This window comes from Lampetra planeri, chromosome 36 (genome assembly GCF_965212315.1).
Source record: "Lampetra planeri chromosome 36, kcLamPlan1.2.h2, whole genome shotgun sequence".
Lineage (NCBI taxonomy): Eukaryota > Metazoa > Chordata > Hyperoartia > Petromyzontiformes > Petromyzontidae > Lampetra > Lampetra planeri.
Window position 1 is genome coordinate 5,901,605 of NC_136142.1, and position 26,393 is coordinate 5,927,997.

Genomic DNA, 26,393 nt, shown 5'->3' on the forward strand with positions numbered 1-26,393 from the left:
GCGGTCAGCGCGCTGCGCTACGAACCCGGCCATCGCTAACGGTCAACACCGGTGACGATTATCTGAAACGTTCCTGGGCCGCCCCTAGATCGACTCAGCCTCAAGCGAGTACCTTATGCGGTATGTAAACATCGCCACTGGGGACACAAAGGCGGTCGGGCGTGTTGCTGCCCACCCACCCCCTCGTGTGCCGTGCTGGTTTTTGTAGGTGCTCGCTAACAGCACTTGCCCCTATACTATGTTATGGCTATACGGGTTATCTTTGTCTTTGGTGGTGGTGGTGGTGATGATAGTGCTGGTGGTGAACACTTGACAGCCGACCTCTCAAATGCACCAACTACGTCAGCGATGAATTTACCACTGATAAGCCGAAGACATTTCGTCATACATTTATTACACGCTGTTTAATTTGATGGTGATAACGTATAGCGCTTTGCAATGTGCTCGGTGGCTGGTGCCCGCGGAGAGAGCTCGAGGCAGTCGTTGGAGCAGAAGAACCAGTGAAGACTGAAGACCAGCTAGCTCACCACTCACTCACTCAGTCACTCACCACTCACTCACTCAGTCACTCACCACTCACTCACCATACAGGTTACTCACCACTCACTCACTCAGTCACTCACCCACTCAGTCACTCACTCAGTCACTCACTCACTCAGTCACTCACCCACTCAGTCACTCACCACTCACTCACTCAGTCACTCACCACTCACTCACCATCCAGGTTACTCACCACACACTCACTCAGTCACTCACTCACTCAGTCACTCACCCACTCAGTCACTCACCACTCACTCACTCAGTAACTCACCACTCACTCACTCAGTCACTCACCACTCACTCACCATACAGGTTACTCACCACTCACTCAGTCACTCACCACTCACTCATTCACTCAGTCACTCACTCACTCAGTCACTCACCACTCACTCAGTCACTCACTCACCACTCACTCACTCAGTCACTCACCACTCACTCACTCAGTCACTCACCACTCACTCACCCACTCACTCACCTACTCACCCACTCACTCACCTACTCACTCACCCACTCACTCACCTACTAAGAGTACCAGCTCGCTAGCCCTTGGACTACTACCCTGACTCGCTGCTCTTGTAAGAGCCGAGCAGGGCAAGCCAGGGGCGACCTCAGAGCAGCGAGGTCTGTGTCCTTGTGAGGGCCAGGCTCGAGTGGCTGAGGGTCGGACCTGAGCCGAAGCTGGGCCAGGTGAGTTAGCCTCCACTAGGATGGTCTGGGTTAGAGGAGTGTAGTAGGAGCTAACGGGGAAACGTTAGCCGAGTGACACGGCCTCGGATAGACCGGGTGAAGGGGCCGTTACCCCTTCCAGTGTTAGGGTGCGCTACGTGCTGTATAGTACCCATTTGTTAATAAATACGTGTTGCCTCCGTCAAACGTCTCCTGCGCTACTTACGCCGTTACAACTGGACGCTGTGTAAATCTTCATTGTCATTTATTGACGTGGTATGGGCTGTTGATAAGCAAGGGAGAGGTTGCATGTGTCAGTTAAGTGAGTGACAGACCACAGGTGTTGTGCTACACGTGTGTGAGTGTGTAAGTTGGTGAGGAAATGCGTGTTCATATGTATGCGTCTATCCGTTGCCTTTTGCTACAAATCAATTATAATTCTGCCATTGGTGTCGTGTCCCGCGACAAGAAGTTGCGTCCGTTCGGGACTTTCAGAGTGAGCAGTGCATCACGCCGCGTGGTAAAAAACAAACACATTCCTGCGGAGGGAGCGGGTAGGAACGTTGGGTTGCTCGGTCAATGGCCAGGGTCAACGGCGGCGTGGTGTATTCCGCAAATATGGCCGACTGTGAGGGCGGGCACAAGTCGGCGTGAGTAGGTTAAACGTTGAGTTTTATAAGGGCACCACGGGGTGACCCGCCCCTCCCTACTCAGCCCCACCCCTCCCACCCCCCACCCAGCCCCTCCCCACCCTCCCCACCCAGCCCCACCCTCCCCACCCAGCCCCTCCCTGCACGACGGACGGACGGACACAATAATACCCTGTGGGCTGGTGTAACCAGGATGTTCCTAACAGTAAAAACGGTCATCAGAATGTGATATCATAGAACCGTTTCTGAGATCCATTTCAAGTGACCTCTTACCCACAATCTTGCCCTCCATACAGACACACGTTTGTCGCATTCCGATCGAACCGACGTTTTGAATTCTCAAAGCTGCGATTTAGCCAAATTTAATTGTGATCGGAGTTTATTTGCACGCGGTCATTGGTGACCGGGCTGAGACCATCGAACTCACTTACGCTTGAAAACCCGGTCTCATTATGGGCGGCTAAACCCCGAATTCGAAGCTAAGATCTCAGCGGTGCCGGCTTAGTCCCGTGACCTTTGAGGCGAGGCACCCAGCCACCTGAGTAATGTTTTTTTTGTTAATTAACATTCAGGTCTTTATTTTGCAGGACGCAGATTATGGGGAAGGGACGCTGGCTTGGAGAAAGCCCAGGCTCAGAGGATGCTAAACTGCCCCGGTATGCCAGCATTAAGGTGAGGTTCCCGTCTCGTGAACGGGAGCGAGATGGACCGCTGCCGCATCGCCGGGGCCGTGAGAGATGACGACGGCTTTCCCAGGCCCTCGTCAAGCTAGGGATATAGATCATGGTCGGTCTCGCTGCGTGAATGTGCAGTTTGTGGACGAGAAGTGGCATTAGCGGTGACCACGCTGTGCCGCCGATCTTGGTGACCTAAGTTGTCATCGCATCTACCCCGCCTTTTAAGGAACGAAACGGGAGGATTTCTCCACAAATTTGGCTGTCGCCTGATGAAGCTAGTTGTAATTACTGGCGAAACGTCGTACTAAGATTGTAAATGTTGTGGCTTTGCTCTCCAACACACCGGTGGTGCTGTACTAGTGACGAATTGGCACGTTCTGCTTACGTGACAAACCTTACTAGTTGGCTGTGTCTGATGGTGGTGGGTTTAACGACACGTTTATATATTTACGCGATCTAATCCATCAAAAACCTGCATTATGGATGATATTGGTCGCGAAAGCATGCTACGTGTTAAACCAGGTAAAGCTCACTGAGCTATACAGCTCTTTCCTTTCAGAAGCGACCTGGCCACAATTGATAGCTCAACCAAGTGGCTTATCGCGTAGAAATTTAGAGCAGCCAAATTATCTTAGCATATCTGAACCAGACCTGGGCATATCCGACCGAGGTCAACTCAGCATTCAATGAGTACTTGGCGCAGTGTAAAAACGTCCGCACCTCCGATTAGCATGGTTGATGGCTACGTACGGTGCAAAAGAAGTTCAACATGCATATATCGCCACTGGGGAGACAAAGGCGACCGGGCGCAGTGCTTGCCACACAGCCTCCTCGTGCACCGTGCCGGCCTCCACGGACGCTCGCTAACAGCACTTGCCCCAACAGCCTGTGCAGGCTACACAGGGGTGGGGGGATCTTTGTCTTTGGCAGGCGTTCCTGGCCAGCCTGTCACTGCTGTACTTCTGCAAGGCGCTCACGGCTGCCTACATGAAGGGCGCCATCACCAGTATCGAGCGGCGCTTCTCCCTGCCCAGTTCTCTCGCAGGCACCATCGATGGCGGCTTCGAGATGGGTGGGCTCCACACCACAGCAATAACAACCGCAATGGCTCACCGTCGCTTTTCCTCCTCCTCTTCTTCTTGGTTCTTTCGGTAAAGTCACGTAGAATGGAAATAATAAAATAATAACAATTAAACATAATAAAATAATTCTCACGACGTTTCGGCCACAACGCAAGCAGCCGTCCTCAGGTGAAGAACAGGTCTGTCGAGGAGACCCCTCGCCCTCGCCAAACCTCCTACGCATTTCACAAGTAGTACTAATCGCATATCTGCATTTTCCATAAATATGCTAAATTCCTCTTGATATGCAAATTATTTTGTCAAGACGCTCTTCGCCCCTCCATCCCAGCTTAAATAGTCGCTCCAAGCCTGGTGGTGTTCATTCAGACTCTGTCTTCTCCACAGACCTGTTCTCCACCTGAGGACGGCTACTTGCGTTGTGACCGAAACGTCGTGAAAATTATTGAATGATGTTTTATTTTTATTATTTTAATATTTCCATTCTACGTGACTTACCGAAAGAACCAAGAAGATGAATCCCTGCAGTCACGAAAGCTTTAAATCGAAATTTAACCTCCTCCTCTTGTGAAGGAACGCAGACTTCCAGCAGTGTATTGTATGGGTCCATAGTTTGAGTTGCGTGGCCACAATCTCAATGCTGCGGCTTGCCTTTAATGTATATCTATGTACATGTAGCTATCTCCAGAGGTGTGGACTCGAGTCATGTGACTTGGACTCGAGTCAGACTCGAGTCATGAATTTGATGACTTGCGACTCGACTTGGACTTGCATAACAATGACTTTGTCCCACCTCTGGCTATCTCTACGAGTCTCTCTGTGTATCTCTGTGAGTCTCAATGGGTTTACTACTTGATCCATAGTTGGGTTGTATGGCCACAATTGTATTCCATTCATTACACATTGATTACACCCCCCCCACGCCTCCAATCAAAACATACATCTAGCTTCTCCCAGAGAATATTTCCACCAATCTAAAACTAATCCACTTTATGTCACTTAGGTAAGGCTCACTGAACTATATATCTATTTTTAAGAAGTGACCTTGCCACAAATGATAGCTAAATAATGTGGCTTATCATCACGTGGAAATGTATAGCAGCCAAAATACTCTTATCACATGTTGATTCTAAATTCTAGATTTGAAGCTTTCGTGACTGCAAGGATTCATAATCTTAGTTCTTTCGGTAAAGTCACGTAGGTAAAAAATGAAATTAAAATTAAGAAAAATAATATAAAATTAAATTAAATTACATTTTTACCTACGTGACTTTACCGAAAGAACTAAGAGTTTGATTCTAAATGTGGAGGTAAAAATTGGAGGACCCAGAGAAAAATCCACGCGACCACAGGGAGAAAGAGGGAGACACGCACACTCCAAATATACAGCAGCAGGCGTCAGGGTCGGCATCGAACCCACGAGCTCCTGCATACCAGGTGAAGTAGTTAGCATCTCTAGTAGTAGGGTTTTACCCTTGAAACTGGTACAAAACTGACACCTTTATACAAGGCATCATGTTTGCAATAACCGCAACACAAGCAGTCAAAATGCAAACAAAAAGAAACAACTGATAATGGTAATGATATGCACTGTCCTTGAAGTTGATTGGTCCACACCTGCTTGTGCTGCGGTTATTGCAAACATGATGCCTTGTATAAAGGTGTCAGTTTTGTACCAGTTTAAAGGGTAAAAACCTACTACTATATTTTGCCACTGGTAAAGGAGATGTCTCATAAAGTAGTTAACGTCTCGCCAACCGTGGCGTCTCTGACAATCATCACCTCTGACATGCAGGCCACCTGCTTACTGCTGATGGATCTGGCGACCGGTTTCCTGGGTCTCCTCCCAGCCAATCGGGCTGAACGTGACCGTTGTGCCCCCCCACGTGTGCAGGCAATCTCCTCGTGGTTCTCGTGGTGAGCTACTTGGGCTCCCGGCTTCACCGTCCGCGGCTCATCGCAGTTGGAGCCACCGTGATGGCAGTGGGCACGTTCGTCATGGCCCTGCCGCACTTCTTCATGGAGCCGTGAGTGTGGGAAAATGCGATGATAACGGAAGAAGAAGATGAAGAATCATAAATGATGAAAAAATTAACCCGTAAAAACAAAGTTTTTCACTATAAATCCTTCATATGCGTGGCGGCTAGAGTCATCTCGTCCTCTGGCTTGAGATGGCTGCCACCTATGGGTCAGATGATTGCCTGCCACCATTAAGCAATTGGTAATTAAATATAATTTTTAAAAAAAAATCCTAAAAAGTGTAAAGTTATGGAAAAAAATTTTCACGAAAATAAATTGTCACGCACAACGAGTCTGTGTGCAAAATGTCAGCTCGATTGGATCACGGGAAGTGGGTTAAAAAAACGACGGAAAGATTTGCACGGTCGTAAGCGCGCAAGCAAGCAAGTGAACTTAATATAAAGGATTTAAAAATAATAATGAATGACGATAGTGTCCGGCTAGAAAAGCGTGAGTTTCAAACGAGATGGAAAAATGTCATCAAGAGCAATAAAAAAAACCCCATCAGCAAGTTGCTGAAGAACTGCAACGTGGCCCCCTTTCCCCTGGGTCACCGTCCAAAGTAAACTCGAGCAAATGTGACCGACTGGCAGCAGCAGCAGCAGTGATGCTGTGTGATAGGCAACTCAACACACTCGTCAACAACACCGCCTTAAAATAATAAACAAAAACACATATATACAGGTACTTACGATGGAGATGCGTTACGACGACCCCATCGTAAGTCGAAAATATCGTAAGTCGAAGATGGCCTAGCCTACCCTCCAGGAGTCTTAAAGAATGGTGATAATTTAGCAAAACAAAGCAATTTACAGTACTGTACTGTATAAACTATATACTGTGTGTATTTATTCATTACAATACTGTATTGCACAGTAAAATGTAAAGTAAAAAAAACAAGGTAAAATCTTAGCCTACCTATATGAACTGCAATTTATTAGAAAGTTTTTTCAGGAAACAATCCTATCTGCTATGAAAAAAAAACGTTTTACATGCATTGAACGTATCGTATCGTGGTAACCCTAAAATGAAATCGCTAAAGCTACGTATCATAGCGTAGTGTATAGTGTAATGTACTTTACCGAAAAAACCTAAGAAGATGATTCCTTGCAGTCACGAAAGCTTCAAATCTAGAATTAGTGTAATGTAGTGTATAGTAATCATGTAGTGTATAGTGTAGTGTGTAGTGTATAGTAGTGTATAGTGTAGTGTATAGTAATCATGTAGTGTATAGTGTAGTGTAGTGCATAGTAATCATGTAGTATATAGTGTAGTGTGGTGTATAGTAGTGTATAGTGTAGTGTATAGTGTAGTGTATATGTAGTGGTGGTGTTGACGCGCGCCGACAGTGATAGATCACGGGCGGCGCGGGGTGCGTGGTTGTGCGCGCTGACACAAGGTGGGAAATAGGATCGTGGGCAGCGCGCAGTGATTGGTCAACTGGGGTGGGTGCTCTCAGCGACGTCCGCATGAAGGACTATAAAGGGGGACGCGCGGGAGCACTCGGGGAGTTGATAACCAGTTGAAGATCGAAGACGGAGTTGAAGAGGTAGGGCCCTGAGACCCCTAGTCCCGCTGTCCTTGTAAGGGCCGGGACCCTGTGTGGCTCGGAGGCGAGACTGTGGGACCCGTGGTCTGACGTCCATGTGGGACGAGGCTGTGGGACCCAGAGTCGAGACGGACACCCCAGCCGGGTGGGTTCCGAGAAGCTACGGGGCGTAAGAGCCCGTGTGGGTGTAGCCAGGGGAACCCCGTGGGTTAAGGCTGCAGTTAGCCACCCGTGTAATATAAGTTGGTGTTAATAAAGAGTGTGCTACCCGTAAGGTCGTCTCCCGCCAAGTTACTACATTACATATACATGCATTGAACGTATCGTAACGTATCATATTGTACTGTAACCAAGATTCTGTCCGTCGTCTGCACACTTGAACGATGTTAGGTTGTTGATGGCGACATTAACTTCGTTATCGGAAGAGGAGGATGGCGATGATCAAGTTTCAGTATCGTACCTCGTACGCTGCTGCGTTTTCCTGCCGCGCGAAATGTAAAATATTTTTCAATTTTGTCATATCGATACCATCGTAAGATCGAAATATCGTAAGTCGGACCATCATAAGTCGGGGACTACCTGTAATTGGCGATGTTTCGGTAGTCATGAGTCACGGCCTCATCGAGGACCATTAACCATCAATCACCACGTGAACCCTTCGGTCATCATCGCAGCAGCGGGTGTTGGGCTAACCATCCGGTCACACCGCATCATGTGCCTTTGGAGGCCGTCTGGAACGCTCTTTCTTCAAGATATTAGGAAGCCACAGGAGCTATGCACTTTTAAATCATCTAGATTGCTTGTTGTTGTGTTTAGTTTGATGTCCTCCCCCGCAACTTCGATTAGCGTGGTTGGCTTCGTGCGGTGCAACAGAAGTTCAACATCAGAATCAGAACATTTATACTGGAGGAGGAATCCGAAGAGCTATAAAGCTATTTTCCACAGATGTCCAGTCGGGGCGGGTAACGACGTTACAACAACAATAATACAAAAACATGACAGTCGTGCAAAGTACATCAACATACATACGGTTACGCTGGGTTTTTTTTTTATTAGACCCCCGCGGGGCAATTTTGTCACTGCGTTTCCTCGCTATCGTCGGCCAACCACCATACACTCAGTCCCGGATGATCCTAGCAGCATAAGTAGCTACATAAGTAGCTACGGGCCCCGCACTTCCAAGGGCCCCGCGCAAAATGCTTTCAAGCTATCAATTCCGGTTCAGTGATTCTGCACTTGCTCTATTACTATAGTACTATACCGCCTTCGACTTTTACGAATGACTGGGTGTTTAATGTTAGCGATTTGTCGTATTATCTGGCTGTATAGCAAATGAAAAAAATACAATTACTTTACTGTGCAAGTTAAAAATGTGTTTTTTAATATTTACGTGTTTTTTATTTATTTAGGGCCCCTTTATAACATATGCTACAGGCCCCGCACTGCAGTCACCACCACCACACGACCACCACCACCACCACCACTGTCGTTGGCTCTGCTCTCCCAGGTACAATGAGCACGAGGCTCACGGCCACGTGCAGGCGAACGGGACGACCGGAGATCTGCCCGCTCATTGCCTGTCCCGGTCAGCGGCGGCGACGACACCCGAGACTGGAGCGCCTCCAGCGGGTACGGTGAGCGCGGTTTGGGCTACGTACGTACGGCGCGAAAGAAGTTCAACGTGCAAGTACATCAAACACATTCCTGCGGAGGGAGCTGGTAGCAAGGTTGGGTTGCTCGGTCAATGGACAGGGTCAACGGCGGCGTGGTGTATTCCACAAATATGCCCGATTGTGAGGGCGGGCACAAGCCGGCGTGAGTAGGTTAAACGTTGAGTTTTATAAGGGCACCACGGGGTGACCAGCCCCTCCCCACCCAGCCCCACCCCCCACCCAGCCCCACCCTCCCCACCCAGCCCCTCCCTACCGTCCCCTCCCCACCCAGCCCCTCCCTCCCCACCCAGCCCCTCCCTGCACGACGGACACAATAATCCCCTGTGGGCTGGTGTAACCAGGATGTTCCTACCAGTATAAACGTGTGCCAGACCAGGGACCGCAGCGACCTATTTCAACAGGGGGTATGCGAGATACGACTGTGACACCCCCCCCGCCTCCTTTCTTACTGAAATAGCTATGGATGTTTTTAGCCCCACTTCGCGCAAGAAGAACACACAAGTGTGGTCACCACATCTACGCCTCTATTTAAGGAACGAAACAGGTGGACTTCTCCACAAATCTGTCTGTCGCCTGATGAAGCTAGTTGTAATTACTGGCGAAACGTCGTACTCACATTGTAAATGTTGTGGCTTGGCTCTCCAACACACCGGTGTGCTCTACTAGTATACAACACTATACACTACACACTACACTACTATACACTACTATACACTACACTGTACACGACACTATACACTACACTACAAACTACACTACACTATACACTACACTACTATACACTACACTGTACACTACACTATACACTACACTACAAACTACACTATACACTACACTATACACTACACTACTATACACACTGTACACTACACTATACACTACACTACTATACACTACACTACTATACACTACACTATACACTACACACTACACTAAACACTACACTATACACTACACTATACACTACACACTAGTGCTGTAAGAGTGACGAATTGGCCACGTTCTGTTGACGTGACAATCCTTACTAGTTGGCTGTGTCGGGTGGTGGCGGGTTTAACGACACATTTATATATTTATGCCATCTAACCCCAAAAAAACCTCTACTATGAACTAGCGATGGCGGTGACTGGGGGGGGGGGGGGGCACGGCTGGCACGCCCCCCCCCACCAGTTCGGGGAATGAAACAGAACCCAGCGGTGACCCCCACGCCGGGGGTCTTCGTGACCCCCTTTCTGCGACGGCCAGAGCTCGCAAACGGGTTTTGATTCCTTACCCGAACCCGGCCGCACCAGGGTCGCAAACGGGTACCCGTACCCTACCCGATACCCGGCTACTCGTACCCGGCCGGTTATCGGGTAGGGTACGGGTACCCGATTGCGACCTCTGGGATGAAGCCACGTTGCAGGCGCGGGTGGGTTGATTCTAAGAACTTGAATTGTGAGAAGAGACAAGACGTTGGGAAATGAGTGACAAACGGTGACTCACCAGTGACTCACGGCCTACCCGTACCCGGCCGCACCAGGGTCGCACCGGGTACGGGTAGCCGGGTATCGGGTAGGGTACGGGTATCGGGTACCCGGTTGCGACCTCTGCCGACGGCTCTCCGAGGCCGCCGTGCTCGCCCGCAGGCTGCGAGCGAGGCTCGGGCAGCCGGCTCTGGGTGCTGCTTCTTGCGGGAAACATCCTCCGCGGGGTGGGAGAGACGCCCGTCACCCCGCTCGGAGTCTCCTACCTGGACGACTTCACCCGCCGCGAGGATTCCGCCTTCTACCTGGGTGAGACGCGCACGGGGCACGCGCGTTGCACGAGTCCGGCTCTCCGTGGGGGGGGGGAGGCTTGGGGGGCAGGTGGAGGGCGTCACGGTGGCTGGGAGATGTTAACTACCTTGACTGAACGGGCGGTGGGGTGGTTGTGTGGTGGGTGGCTGTGCGGTGGGTGGTTGTGTGGTGGTTGTGCGGTGGGTGGTTGTGCGGTGGGTGGTTGTGCGGTGGGTGGTTGTGCGGTGGGTGGTTGTGTGGGGGGGTGGGTGGTTGTGTGGTGAGTGGTTGTGTGGGGGGGGGGGGTGTGGGTGGTTGTGTGGTGGGGTGGTTGTGTGGTGGGTTGGTTGTGTGGTGGTTGTGTGGTTGGTGGTTGTGTGGTGGGTGTGTGGTGGGTGGGTGTGTGGTGGGTGGTTGTGTGGTGGGTGGTTGTGTGGTGGGTGGTTGTGCAGTGGGGTGGTTGTGTGGTGGGTGGTTGTGTGGTGGGTGTGTGGTGGGTGGATGTGTGGTGGGTGGTTGTGTGGTGGTTGTGTGGTGGTTGTGTGGTGGGTGGTTGTGTGGTGGGTGGTTGTGTGGTGGGTGGTTGTGCAGTGGGGTGGTTGTGTGGTGGGTGGTTGTGTGGTGGGTGTGTGGTGGGTGGTTGTGTGGTGGGTGGTTGTGTGGTGGTTGTGTGGTGGGTGGTTGTGTGGTGGGTGGTTGTGCAGTGGGGCATGGTTGTGCGAGGGGGAGCGGTAGTGTAGTGGTTATCTCGCTGCGTTACGAACCTGGTGACCCGAGTTCGATTCCAGCTCATGGCCAACACCAGTGGCGATTATCTCAACCAGTCCGGGGCCTCCCTTAGGTAGACTCAGCCTCAAATAAGCGCCTGGTGCGGTATTTAAAAACATCGCCACTGGGGAGACAAAGGCGGCCACCCACCCCCTCGTGCGCCATGCCGGCCTTCATAGGTGCTGCTCGCTAACAGCACTTGCCCCAGCAGTCTGTTAAGGCTACACGGGGGGGGGGGGGGGGTGAGACCTTTGTCTTTGTGTGGTGGGTGGTTGGTGGCTGCACCTGCAGGCTGTGTGCACACGATGGGGCTCGTGGGGCCGGTGCTGGGATTCCTGCTGGGATCGCTGTGCTCCAGACTCTTCGTCAACTTCCCAGGTCTGAGCACGCCCCCACCCTAGCCCCCCCTCCCGCATCGGCAGGCCCCCATAAATGACGTCACGCACCTACGGGGGGGGGGGGGGTCAGACATTTGTGACGATGTGTGACGAGGGGGAGGGGGGGTTGAGAAATTTGATGTCGCATCAAAATGCGCAACTTTAAATAAATATAGACAACGCGTTCTACTTAATTAACCTGATGAAGGACGCTTGTGTTGCGCCCGATTCGTCGTGATTTGTTTTATTTTATACCTACGTGACTTTATCGAAAGAACCAAATAGTATTAATTAAATTGACTTTTTATTAAATGTTTTCTCCTACAACATCAGAGTGCAGCGCCACATTAAATACGCACTACAATGATAATAGTTTAAAGCGATTTTAAGCATGGTTTATTTGGGGGGGGGGGCAGAGCTTTGTGACGTCATATTTGAGGGGGGGTCTGACTTTTTGTGACGCCGTTTGACGAAGGGGGGGGGTCAAAAATCGTCCAAAATCGCGTGACGTCATTTATGGACGGCCCCTAAGCGCACCAACGTTAATCCAACGACAACCAACCTTGGCCCAACGTTGCATGTTTGGTGGGTCTTTATTTGATAATCGATTTATATATATATGTGTTTTACTTTAACGGATCGCGCTTTTTTCATTCCTTAAATATTTCATCCGGCGATAAAATAATAAAACAAATTACGCGAGGGAGCGATACCCATGAAATTTTGTAAATGAAGATCATTTGATTATCACGGATCATATATTGCACAGTATATTATCAAGGTACCGCCATGTCACAGCACTTTTATATTCAAGCTAATTGAAACTGAGCATCGCTAATTATGACGTAAGGCCACGGCACCGATCACAGCAGCAGCGTATGCGGCGGCGCTGGCGGCGGGAGATGATGATGATGATTTAAACCTGGAACGCACTGCCACGGAGTATTCGCTCGCTCGCGTTGAGCGAGAGAGCGAACGTCTCAGAGGTGTGAGCAGGACCTCCTGATGACGACCGCTTGTGTTGCGATGAAAACGTCGTGATATTTTTTTATTCACTTTATTTTATTGTTATTATTTTGTCTATCTACGTGACTTTACCGAAATAACACTAGAATACGAATTCCTGCAGTCACGAAAGTTTGAAGTAAAATTTTCACAAAGGGATAGGAAAGGTAGCCAGCACAAAATCCCCCCCCCCCACCTCCAAGCTCTGCGATCCTCTATACAGGAAGGCGTTGACGGCCAATTAACGAGGGTTCGTACACGTGGGAGGAAGCCGGAACACCCAGAGAAAACCCATGCGTGCGAGGGCCAACGCTCTATCCCATACAGCAGAGGTCGCAACCGGGTACCCGATACCCGTACCCTACCCGATACCCGGCTACCCGTACCCGGTCGGGTACGGGTACCCGTTTGCGACCCTGGTGCGGCCGGGTACGGGTAGGCCGTGAGTCACTGGTGAGTCACAGTTTGTCACTCATTTCCCAACGTCTTGTCTCTTCTCACAATTCAAGTTCCTAGAATCAACCCACCCGCGCCTGCAACATGGCTTCATCCCAGAGGTCGCAATCAGGTACCCGATACCCGTACCCTACCCGTGCCCGGATGGGTACGGGTAGGGTACGGGTTCGGCCGGGTACGGGTACCCGTTTGCGACCCTGGTGCGGCCGGGTACGGGTAAGGAATCAAAACCCGTTTGCGACCTCTGCCATACATATAGAAAAGGCGGAGTCCCCAATTATTGCCGTACAGTGACCTAGGCTACAGCACCACCTCCTCGCGATCCGCCATCCCTCGCTGCTGCCTCCACAGCGCTGGTTTAAAGGCAGCCCACGTGCGCAGTGGCGGTAGCCGCCGCGCCGTCTCAGCTGGACGTGAAGCTCACGCCGGCGGACGCCGTGTTGTGCCCGTCGCACGCCTTGGTGCTGTCAGACTGGGTGTCCATGCACATGCAGGACAAGCGCTGGGTGGGTGCCTGGTGGCTCGGTTTCCTCGTCGCCGGCGCTCTCAGCCTGCTCGCATCGCTGCCCTTCTGGGCTTTTCCGCGCAACCTCCCTCGGTGAGGACAGATACTCTTGAATCAAGATCGAAAACTCGGTCTCTATGGAACTGCTCTTTGTGCGTGTGTGTGCGTGCATCAAGTATTCGCATCGACTGCCCCCGGTGTGTGCGGATGCGGTTTAGGGTGAGCCATGAGCTCTCCAAATGAATAAAATGTTTATACAGATGTAAAGGAGAGCCGACACAAGATTGCAGGGGTTTCGTCCTTTAATCCTTTTCTCCCATCCACACCTGTCCCCAGCCGTCCCAATATCGTTCCCGCCAAAGGCCCCCCTTTCCTGCCCGTTATCCCCTTATATCTACTCGATCACCCCTCCCACTAACCCTCCTATTGGTGGAAATCCTTCCCCTGACACCCCTACACATATACAGTATGTTGTATTTAACACGTAGGCCTTCGCGACAGATATCCATAATGCAGGCTTTTTTGGGTTAGATCGCATAAATATATAAATGTGTCGTTAAACCCGCCACCACCCAACACAGCCAATAACAGCCAATTAGTAAGGTTTGTCAAGTAAACAGAACGTGCCAATTCGTTACTAGTACAGCCCACCGGTGTGTTGGAGAGCCAAGCCACAACATTGTAAAGGTGTATTATGGATATTTTGTATCGTCTCAATGGAATTGAATGTAGACACGTGACTATGCTGCATTGTACGCGTTGACGTAACGACGTCGTGCGGTGCTATCCGTGTGTCAACCGCTCTGTCCGCCGTTGTCCCGCGCAGTGAAAAGGAGCCGAGACGATCGTCGGAGATGTACTCGATGCCTGTCAAGGACATTCTGCTCACGTCAGGTGACCTCACCTGGGAGACACGTTCACCGCTCACTTGGGATTGTGCCACTGTGAACACAACTTGTGCGGGGCGGGGCGGGGTGGAACGTTGGTGCAGTGTTTGACTGGCAGACTGAATGAAAAGTAAAAAAAAAACTTTATTTTTTATTTTTAAAAAAACTTTATTTTTTATTTTACCAAGTAAGGCTCCAACTGAGCTGTGTAGCTCTATTCCGAAATGGCTCGGCCAACGAAGTGCCTTATCGCGTGGACATTTCTAGCAGGAAAGTACCATAAACGCATGTTGATTCTAAATGTGGAGGGATAAAACCGGAGGACCTGGAGAAAAATCCACGCGACCACAAGGAAAGAGAAATGCAAACTCCAAATATACAGCAGCAGGCGTCAGGGTCCGTATCAAACCCACGATCTCCTGTACACCAGGCGAGGTAGTTAACATCTCGCCACCCCAGCACCAATGCTTGCAGGGCTGTCTGTACAGAACGAGTGGGTGTAACCCCTCCCGCGATCGTCATCATCATCATTGTCTCGGTGGTACAGGAGACAAGGACGAATGTGCCACGGACTTCCCCAGGAGAGGGTCGCACAGCTCGACGCTATCGACGTCTCCCACGTCGCTCATCAGAGGTGCGTATGGTGGACTTCTTTCGCACCGTACGTAGACAACCGTGCTAATCAGAGGTGCGGGGGAAAGGACAAGAAATTAAACAGAAAAAGCAGTTCTAAAGAAATGAGTTTTCAATCGAGATGATGATTTAAAAGTGCACAGCTGCAGTAGTCCAGTGGCTTCCTAATATGGGAAGGAAGAGCATTCCAGACGGTCGCAGAAGCGCATCTTAAAGCGCGCGATGCAGTGTGAGTGGTCTTTGTTCAACGGTTGGCCCAAAAGCCGCTGCTGCGAGGATGACCGGATAGTTCACGTGGTGATAGTTTACGCTTCTTGACGAGACTGTGACTCGTTACTACTCACAAACTCTAACCAGCAGCAACACCGGCAAGGAGGTTAACGGTGATAAGCAGTTCTAAAGAAATTATTTTTAAATCTTGGTGATGATTTAACAATGCACAGCTCCGGTGGTTTCCTAACATCACAAAGAAGAGCGTTCCAGACGGCTGCACATCTGAAAGCCTGCGATGCAGTGACCGTCTTTGTTCGATGGTTATCCAAAAGCTGCTGCGAGGATGACCGGAGTTTGTGTGATGGTTTTCGTCGTGTCCCGCATTTATAACGATATGCAGTGGGACTCACTTAAAGGTAAATTTTCTTTAAAAAATATCACCTCCGAAGCTCAACAAGCACAAATGGCGAGCAAAGCAACGCGGACTCGTCGGTTGCTGTGTCTCTACGCTGCACGATCAATCCCACAATGCGCCACACTCCATGGCATTGCGCGTTACTGAATTGGCCTGCGATTTTCGTGCTGTCCGTGGTGTGTTTACCTTTATTTTACATTGCTGTATAAAAAATTGTAAAATATATATTACACAAATATACAAGTAAATATGTTTTGCATGAGTTTGTCTCTGCACAGGGTGCTGTGTCCGCCACTGGCTAACGCGGTGGTGTCTGTGTGCAGGGATTGCCGTGTCTCTGCACGGGGTGCTGTGCCAACCGCTCGTTGTGGCTCTACTCGTTTCCCAAGTGCTCCAGGTCATGTCGCTGGTCGGGTTCGTGACGTTCAAGCCCAAGTTCATGGAGGAGCAGTTTGGCAAAACGGCGGCCGAGGCGAACATGTTCATGGGTACCTCTGAATCCCGCACCTCCGATTAACACGGTTGGCTACGTACGGCGCGAAAGAAGTTTAATGTGCATACGTACATGGATGGGCATGCCGGCCTGCTGGGTGGCGACACGCACATGCACGCGGCCGCTGGTGACACGTGGAGTACGCCAGCGGTCACACGGATAATGTAAAAATGATAAATAATAAACTGGGTTTTGCTCTATAGCCCTATTCGCACGGGCCTCAAAGCGCTTCACATAAAGCTGGAGAAAGCCTGTGGTAAAGCCAGTTTTAAGACTCGATTTAAAAATTGTAACAGACACCGATGCCCTCGTGGACCGAGATAAGGAGATTCAACAATCGTGGGGCTTGGCTGTAAACAAAATAATAGAACAAAGTCTCGTCTCTGGACAAGCACTCGCAACGATGGAAACGGGCAGCAGGGCTTGAGCCTTGTGAATGATGGCTGAGAGGCTGAGGTCACAACCGGGTACCCGATACCCGTACCCTACCCGATACCCGGCTACCCGTACCCGGCCGGGTACGGGTACGGGTACCCGTTTGTGACCCTGGTGCGGCCGGGTACGGGTAGGCCGTGAGTCACTGGTGAGTAACCGTTTGTCACTCATTTCGGGTAGGGTACGGGTAGGGAACGGGTACCCGTACCCGGCTGGGTACGGGTACCAATTTGCGACCCTGGTGCGGCCGGGTACGGGTATGGATAAGGAATCAAAACCCGTTTGCGACCTCTGCTTGGAGCCTTGTCTGGCAGAGGGACACAACCGGCAGGTTCACCAGAGTTTGGTGTTGAAGGGCAACCCCGGGTCGAAATGATGGAATGGAGAGGCGGATGAGAGCAGGTCAGAGTTCTTTGGGAGAAGCATCATGCCGAGAGAATGATAACGCTCTGTAATCGGTGTGTATTGCCAACCACGAAATGTACGTTGAAAAAAAATCCCGTTTGCAAACAAGATACCATATTTGGAAGGACGTACAGATGTCATCCATCCTATTGATTTTTCCGAACTTTCACTCAGACAAGCGACCGCCTTTCCCAAATACCTGCGCAGGTTTTTGCGGCAGTGCCGTCGACGGCTTTCGGCCTGTGCCGCGCACCGCTCGGCACTGCGTTCGATGTTTTTGACTTCGCTCGACAATTGGGAGCTTCTGCGGGAAGTGAAAGTGAACTTTCCCATAATAGAGGTTTTCTTTGGGTTAGATCGCGTAAATAATATAAATGTGTCGTTAAACCCGCCACCACCCGACACAGCCAATTAGTAAGTTTTGTCATGTAAACAGAACGTGCCAATTCGTTACTAGTACAGCACACCGGTGTATTGGAGAGCCAATACAAAACATTTACCATCTGAGTACGACGTTTCGCCAGTAACTACAACTAGCTTCATCAGGCGACAGCCAGATTTGTGGAGAAGTCCTCCTGTTTCGTTCCTTAAATAGAGGCGTAGATGTGGTGACCACACTTGTGTGTTTTTCTTGCTCAAAGTGGGGGGGTGCGGGGAATTAACGAATCAACGTACATGATGCGTGCGCATTATGCGAACTCATTGATCTTGTACTTCCCTTTCCCTGTGCCCCCCCCCCTCCCACTGCACAGGGGCGGTGAACGTACCCTCGGTGGCGCTGGGCATGTTCGGGGGTGGGCTGCTGATGCGCTGCTTGGCCCTGGGACCCCTGGGGGCCGCTCGCCTCTCCTTGGCGTCCGGCTCGGTGGCCTGGGCCCTCACGCTCGCCTTCTACGCGCTGCGCTGCGACGGCCCCAGCGTCGTCGGCCTGACCCACGCGTAGGCCCTCCCCGCACGGACGGACGGCTTCGCGACACGCGCACCCCTCGCGTGACGCGGCTGCGTGGGTATTAAGGAACGCGCGCGTGGATGTCAGGGAACGCGATGTAGATTTTTGGGAACGTCGTGTGGATATTGGGGAACGCCGTGTGGAGGTTACAGATCGCCGTGTGAAGATTCGGGAATGACGTGTGGATATTGGGGAACGCAGTGTCGATATTATGGAACGCCGGGTGGAGGTTACAGATCGCCGTGTGAAGATTCGGGAATGACGTGTGGATATTAAGGAACGCCGTGTAGATATTACGGAACCGCCGTGTGGAGGTTACAGATCGCCGTGTGAAGATTCGGGAATGCCGCGTAGATATTATGGAACACCGTGTGGAGGGGCACCTATGTATCTCTGACTCCCGCAGGCCGCTGCTGGCTAGCCACGCGGGAGCGCGGGTCACCGGCTGCCCCGGCGCGTGCGAGTGCCGTGGGGACGCGTGGGAGCCCGTGTGCGGCTGGGACGGCCTCACCTACCTCTCGCCGTGCCTGGCCGGGTGTAACGCCACCGTCGGCGGCATCTCCACCCAGGGCGGAACGGCGCCGGTGAGCGCGTGCGTACGTGCAGTACGTAACGGTGGACACGCACGTACGCACGCACGCGTGCACGTGTGCGCATGTACAGTCTGTTCTCTTATAAGGCGGTAGTAGTCGTGTTCCTGAAGAACATATTCTTAGGTTTTTTCGGTAAAGTCACGTAGGTAAAAAAATTAAAATTAATAAAAGTAAAATAAAAATAAGAAATGACGACATTTGTGTTGCCTCCGAAACGTCGTGATTTTTTATTTTACTTTTATTAATTTAAATTTTTTACCTACGTGACTTTACCGAAAAAACCTAAGAATATAACTTTATATTCTTAGTTCTTTCGGTACCAGGTAAGGCCCGCTGAGCTATATAGCTCTTTTCCAGAAGCAACTTGGCCACAAATGATAGTCCAATAAAGTGGCTTAGCATGTGGAAATGTATAGCAGCCGAATATTCTAATTCCACGTTTCTAGATGTGGAGGAAAAGACCGGAGGACCCGGAGATAAATCCACACGACCACGGAGAGAACATGCAAAGTCAAAATATACAGCAGCAGGCGTCAGGGTCGGGATCGGATTCGGAATCGTACCCACGACCTCCTGCATACCAGGCGATGTAGTTAACATCTCGCCATGGCTCCCCAACTTGACGTTGGCAGACACGCTCGGCCTGCCAATGTCACGCCAAGAAAAAGAAATATTGTTTATTATATTATTTTATTATATTACTTTATTTTCTTTTTATTTTCTTTTACTTTTATTAATTTTAATTTTTTTACCTACGTGACTTTACCGAAAAAACCTAAGAATATGAATCCTTGCAGTCACGAAAGCTTCAGATCTAGAATCCCTGAAGAATGTTGTGTTATGGAAAAATCGCGTTATAATAAATGATGTTATAATATAGGGTAAAGCACAGTTCGTGATAACAGCTGAGATGCGTACGCAGGCTGAACAAAGACTGAGGCGTGTGGGTAGCATCTGGAAGCATCCAGCAGCATCCCGCCTTGTGCGCTGCTGTGCCGAGGCAGCCGCACAACCGCTTATTCCTACTCGCGCGATGTAGTTCTGTTCATTCGATCGCGTTGTATCATGCCTGTCAACCCATACAGTTTACCCGTTTTATTGGACAGGGAAAGTGAGTTTTCAGGTCCATGCGGCATTTCAATACGGGCAAAAAAATAATAATTTGTGTCTATTTGTTTGTGTTTCTCGATTCTGATGGGACTTTATAGGATGAACGTTGAGATGTATAAAGGGCACGGGATGACCAATAAGGTCTGAATTGGTCTGTAACAAGGTAGGGCACTGATAAGGGGTTGACAGGTGTGGTTATATTCTTGGTTCTTTCGGTAAAGTCACGTAGAAGGGAAATAATAGAATAAAAAATATATTTGTATTATTTCCCTCACGTAGAAGGGAAATAAAAAAATAAAATAAAATTTTCTTTCCCTTCTACGTGACTTTACCGAAAGAACCAAGAATATGAATCCCTGCAGTCACGAAAGCTTTAAATCAGGTATGGTTATATCCCGGTTGGATCCGCGTTATTAACAAATGTGTGTTTTCCCTAAATACATTCATCGCGTTGTATACAAGTCGTTTTAGTTTTTCTCAGAAGCAAACGTAAAATGTGTGCGGTCCATTCCAAATTTGCGTAATTATTATTTTTTTACCCCATTTCCACGAGAGTTGTGGCGAAACCTGTGGATCTAGAGGAAGAGAGCACTTTGTACATCCGAGTTGCGTGTACCCCGCTGGCAGGTATTCACAGACTGCGCGTGTGTTGGTGGTATCGGCGGACGGGCCACGCTGGGGCTGTGCGCTCGCACCGCCTCTTGCGACCGCAGCTTCCACCTGTTCCTGGGCGTCACGGTGGCGTCGTCGTTCATCTACGCTCTGGGCTCCACGCCGGCTTACTTCGTATTTCTCCGGTGCGGGATCCGTGCGGCCTTTCGAGTGTAGCCGCGGGTTGTAGCCGGGCGGCGGCGGCGGCGGCGGTGGCGCACGCCTGTAATCCAGCACAGTGGAGGCGAGGGGTTGGTGGGACCGCCGCACAAACGTTGTGCGACTGCCTTCCCTGTAGGTGTCAAGGAGGAGGCGTACCCTGGCCTGCCAGGAGAAGGCACTACAGCAGAAATGTGGACCCCCCCCCCCCCCACGTGTTTCCATCTGTGTGGGATCGAGCGTTGCTCCCTCGCACGTGTGGGTTTTCTCCGGGTGCTCCAGATTCCACCCACATGTAAGCACTCATCAATTGGCCGATTAAACGTCAATATCAGGATCTTTATTTAGATTGAAGGAATCCAGTGAGCTATGAAGCTCTTTTTCACGGATGTCCAGTAATATATAGAGGACCGCAGAGCTTGGGCGGTGCCAGCTGATCGCCTGGCTTACTTCCTGCGGTCCCTCATGGCTCCAAGTACTCTCTCGCTTCTTGAGTGAGCGAATACTGTGCGGCACATTATACGTTGAAATTATAATTTATTATTATTATTAAAGGGGGGAGCATACGGGGAGGGGGGGGGGATAGGAATAGCAGGATTTCCATGATGAATTTCAGATTTGATATCCAGTCGAGTCAAGATCTTTTGGGGGATGCGAACTGAATTTCAGAGGTGTTTTCTGTGGAATGAGTTCGGTAGATGGTCGTTCACTCGATGACCCGTTGTTTTAAGTTTGAATTCGCAGTGGATTATGATGATGAAGATTTTTTTTAATCTCGATTGATCCGAACGCGGCTTTGCGACTTTTATCGTAGACCACCTCTGAACGCCGCTGCATAAAAGCCACGTTGTGCCGTCTATCGTTTTCTCAGGAGCGTGAGTAGCGAGCTGAAGTCGTTTGCACTGGGGCTGCAGACCATGGTTACACGCACCTTGGGTGAGTGGCACCTTCACCATCGTCCTGCAACCTCATCACACTGAAGTGACCCTCATCGGCATAGAAGCTGCATTATATCCCACGTGATAAGCCACTTCGTTGGGGTATTATTCGTGGCCAGGTCACTTCTGCGAAAGAAGCCGACGGCTCAGAGGGCTTTACCTGGTAAGATTAAAAAAAAACTAGTTTTATTTGTTATTTTGTTGTGATTTGTTTACCTTTCTCATACCTCACACGCCTATAGTGTTTGGGCATCTGTCAAAAAGAGTTTTGAAGCTTATTGGATTCCTCTAGTATAAATAAATATCCACAATACAGGTTTTTTTGGGGTTAGATCAGGTAAATATATAAACGTGTCGTTAAACCCGCCACCACCCGACACAGCCAATTAGTAAGGGTTGTCACGTAAACAGAACATTCATAGGTTTTTGGGTCAGATCGCGTTATTTATAAATGTGTCGTAACCCTCCACCACCCGACACGGCCAAACAGTAAAAAATGTGTCACGTTTTCAAACGACAAAATAATTCACTTCTTTAGCCCACCGGTGTGCTGAAGAGAGAATGAACAGCATTTTTTAATTTGAGTAATTCGACGTTTCGCTGATAATTACAATCAGCTTCATCGGGCAAGAATGGTGAAGCTCTCCTGTTGCTTCCGTTCTTAAATAGAGCAGCCCCAGGGTGACGTCATCATTTAATTCAATTCAATCTGGTGCAGTGATTCGAGGCAAGGAGGGGGGGGTATTGTAATTCGTCACTAGTACAGCACACCTATGTGTTGGAGAGCCAATGCACAAGATTTACAATCTTGAGTACGACGTTTCGCCAGTAATTGCAACTAGCTTCATCAGGCGACAGCCAGATTTGTGGAGTCCTGTTTCGTTCCTTAAATAGAGGCGTAGATGTGATGACAACACTTGTGTGTTCTTCTTGCGCGAAGTGGGGAGGGGGGGATAACGTCGTACTCGGATTATAAATGTTGTGGCTTGGCTCTCCAACACACCGGTGTGCTGTACTAGTGACGAATTGGCCACGTTCTGTTTACGTGACAAACCTTACTAGTTGGCTGTGTCGGGTGGTGGCGGGTTTAACGACACATATATTTACGCGACCTAACCCAAAAAAAACACCTGTATTACGGATGATATTGGTTGCAAAAGTCTACGAGTTAAATAAATGAACAAGCTATATTATGATTACCATCGTCCTGCAGCCACATCACCCTGAATGCCCCCTAATCTACATCGAAGCTCAGGAGCTTAAGAGGCTTTCAGGCTGGTCAGCACTTCGATTGGAGGCCATCTGATGGTAGACCACCAGTGGTTGCCACGCGTTGGAGGCATGAGCCCGCGAGGTTGTGGCCAGGAGATGATCTCTGCTGAGCAGAGGTCGCAACCGGGTGCCCGATACCCGTACCCTACCCGATACCCGGCTATCCGTACCCGGCTGGGTAGCCGTTTGCGACCCTGGTGCGACCGGGTACGGGTAGGCCGTGAGTCACTGGTGAGTAACTGTTTGTCACTCATTTTCCAACGTCTTGTCTCTTCTCACAATTCAAGTGCCTAGAATCAACCCACCCGCGCCTGCGACATGGCTTCATCCCAGAGGTCGCAATCAGGTACCCGATACCCGTACCCGGCCGGGTACGGGTGTAGGGTACGGGTACGGCCGGGTACGGGTACCCGTTTGCGACCCTGGTGCGGCCGGGTACGGGTACGGGTAAGGAATCAAACCCCGTTTGCGACCTCTGCTGCTGAGTCGTCACCCCCTCGTATGCGTGGTGGGTTTTAAAAAGGTTCTCCGCTTTCCTCCCACAACGAAGCCAAATTCTCGTTAACGGTATTCACGGTCAAAGATCCCAATATAGCAGGAACTTTCTGAAATGTTGAGACTCAGTGAGGCTTTCCTGGCTAAATCTCATTATTTGTAACAGAGAGTTTGACACACGCGATTTGTCGACTCACCTGGGATCGGGGGAATGGTGATGAATCATTGTATCGCTATTGACAAAACATTGATTTCCTACCCACACTATGTATGTACGTTGAACTTCTTTCGCACCGTACGTAGCCAACCGTACTAATCGGAGGCACTTTACAATGCATGCGACGTTAAGAATCCTTATAGTTGACAAATCACTGGGGATGTTTACGCCGCTAACCGCTGCGTGCGTGCGTGCGACCTTTGGCGTTTGGCTTCTCTCCGATGCTGCTCAGCCGGAATCCCCGCGCCGATCCTCTACGGGGTCGCCATCGACTCCTCGTGCACCAAGTGGGGGCTCGGCACGTGTGGCTCCAGCGGCGTGTGCCAGTTCTACGACACGGACGCCTTCCGGTGAGGAAGCCCCTTGTGCTGCCAGCAACTCGGGAGAAAGCGGTGGCGGTGGCGGTAGCGGTGGTTAGCGTGCCATGTTATGAACCTCTCAATCTGGGTTCAGTTCCCCGGCTAAGGTCTTGAGTATTATCTTGATTGCTTAGATTTAGATGAATTTGCTGCTGTACATTTCAACGTGATAAGCCACTTCGTTGAGCTATCATTTGTGTTCATATTCTTAGGTTTTTTCGGTAAAGTTGCCTCCGAAACGTCGTGATTTTATTTTATTTTAATTTTACTTTTATGAATTTTAATTTTTTACCTACGTGACTTTACCGAAAAAAACTAAGAATATGAATCCTTGCAGTCACGAAAGCTTCAAATCTAGAACTATCATTTGTGGCCAGGTCGCTTCTAAAAGAGAAGCTAATAGCTCAATGGGCTTTATCTGGTAAGATTTAAAAATCGTTTAGTTAAATCTGCATCTTTTTAAAGTCATTTGTTTATACTTTGCACACTTATCTGTTTTTTGTATTGTTTGTTGTTTTAACGTTATGACCGCCCCTACTGGACAACTGCACAAAAGGGATTTATAGCTCATCGGATTCCTCCAATATAAATAATCTGATTCCGATTATCTCTTGATTGAGACAAATGAGTCTATCTCGATCTCCTGGTTGAACAAAATTTAAATATTAATAAAACTAAACTTAAATAAACATTAAACTCCAGTATTATAAACTAGTTTATTTTGATGCTATACTTATGTTACTAAAATAATGATATATTACTATTCTATGCTATTTTTTTCAATGTTAACATTTGTACAAATAAAGCGTTTATTTTCTTTTTTTTTTACTCCGGCACGGGAAATTATGTTCGATGTGCTGGTGGTGGTGATGTTGTGATTGCGACGGATGATGATGGTGATGATGCCGGCGATTTTGATAACGACGATGGCGTTTTTGTGCCTTAGGTGGATTTACCTGACTCTCACGTGCGTACTGCGTGCCGTGTCCCTTGCTCTGTTCGCTGTTGGATGCGGCCTCCTACAGCAGCAGCCCAACCGATGGAGCCTGCCCTAAGGAGCACCCAGATCTACAACACAAAGCCAGACTCGCTCACCACATGGTTACTATTCCCCCGTGAACTTCACGCGTTGAATCCGTAACCCATGGTTGAGGACTCGGTCTACTGACTGTTTTGTCCCATGCGATTGTGTTAAAACATCACGCTGCAGGTCACAACAACACACGCAACCACTCACCACCCTGCAGGTCACAACAACACTCACCACACACAACCACTCACCACACCACAGGACTCAACAGCACACGCACTCACTCACCACACTGCTGGTCACAACAACACACACCCACTCACCACACTGCAGGTCACAAAAACACACACACAACCACTCAACACACCACAGGACTCAACTGCACACTCACTCACCACACAGCAGGTCACAACAACACACACTCACCACACTGCAGGTCACAACAACACCCCCACTCACTCATCACACTGCAGGTCACAACAACAAAGTAAAAACAAAGATCCCCCGTATAGCCTTAATAGACTGTTGGGGCAAGTGTTGTGAGCGAGCGCCTATGAAGGCTGGCATTGTGGCACACGAGGGGGTCGGTGGCTTGCACCACGCCCGGCCGCCTTTGTCTCCCCAGTGGCGATGCTTACCGCACCGGGCACTAATTTGAAGCTGAGTCGACCTAGGGGATAATCGTCACCGGTGTCGACCGTTAGCGAGAATCGAACCCGGGTGGCCGGGTTCGTAGCGCAGCGCGCTGACCGCTACACGACCGCTCCCCGAGGTCACAACGACCACTCACCCACCACACTGCAGGTCACGTTCGTATAACTTTTGCTCAAATCAATAGACATCTTAACTCTTACACGATTACAACTTTGTATCGTGCCGTTTGTTGATGACTGCTCGACGTTTCGTGACCTTGGGCCTGTGCTCAGTAAGTGTGTTCAAAAATAAAACAAATAAACCACAGACCCGTACGCTATGTATGTTATTGGTAAAGTATTAAGTTATGGTTGATGTTCCAAACCACTCAGCTCTGGAGGAGAGACACATGGTACGAGGTCAATTGAAGGGACCTCAGGTTGTAGTTCTGTGATATCCACTTCCGCGGGCCGTTGATTCAAATACTCTATTGTTATAAATCACGCGAAATTGAATATTGAGTGTATGGGAACGTATTACTGGACATTGCTAGGAGCATACACATCATTTGAAAGGTATTGCCAAATCAGTGGAGTATTATTATTACTACGACTGCAGGACAGTAATTATAATGTGGCAAACGGGGCAATTGTCAAACAAATGAGACTGAAACAGAGATGAAAGGTATAATTTAGTAAAAAAAAAAAATCGTGTTTAGTGGAGTCTGGGTCAGTGGAACTGCGAGAAAAGTGACCATGGCAACCGCAATGCACGCATGTCAATCA

At 49.7% G+C, this 26,393-nt stretch overlaps 1 protein-coding gene across 1 annotated transcript; it reads left to right on the forward strand.

Annotated features, from left to right (window-relative positions):
- Positions 1-2,453: 2,453 nt before the first annotated feature.
- LOC144730729 (solute carrier organic anion transporter family member 1C1-like) lies at positions 2,454-25,992 on the forward strand. Its single transcript, XM_078611444.1, has 16 exons — positions 2,454-2,528; positions 3,464-3,605; positions 5,507-5,639; positions 8,688-8,809; positions 10,482-10,628; positions 11,670-11,756; positions 13,688-13,814; positions 14,548-14,615; positions 15,156-15,242; positions 16,193-16,357; positions 17,955-18,141; positions 18,558-18,735; positions 20,482-20,651; positions 21,536-21,600; positions 23,819-23,936; positions 24,892-25,992. Exons 1-16 carry the CDS (start codon positions 2,454-2,456, stop codon positions 24,998-25,000), a joined length of 1,980 nt encoding a protein of 659 aa, XP_078467570.1. The 3' UTR covers positions 25,001-25,992.
- Positions 25,993-26,393: the final 401 nt, after the last annotated feature.

Excerpts from the sequence above, each read along its gene's own strand:
- LOC144730729 (XM_078611444.1), top strand. The coding sequence starts at position 2,454 with ATGGGGAAGGGACGCTGGCTTGGAGAAAGCCCAGGCTCAGAGGATGCT. Across the intron at positions 18,736-20,481 it reads CCCAGGGCGGAACGGCGCCG|GTATTCACAGACTGCGCGTG; the intron begins GTGAGCGCGTGC and ends CCCCGCTGGCAG. Across the intron at positions 20,652-21,535 it reads GCTTACTTCGTATTTCTCCG|GAGCGTGAGTAGCGAGCTGA; the intron begins GTGCGGGATCCG and ends TCGTTTTCTCAG.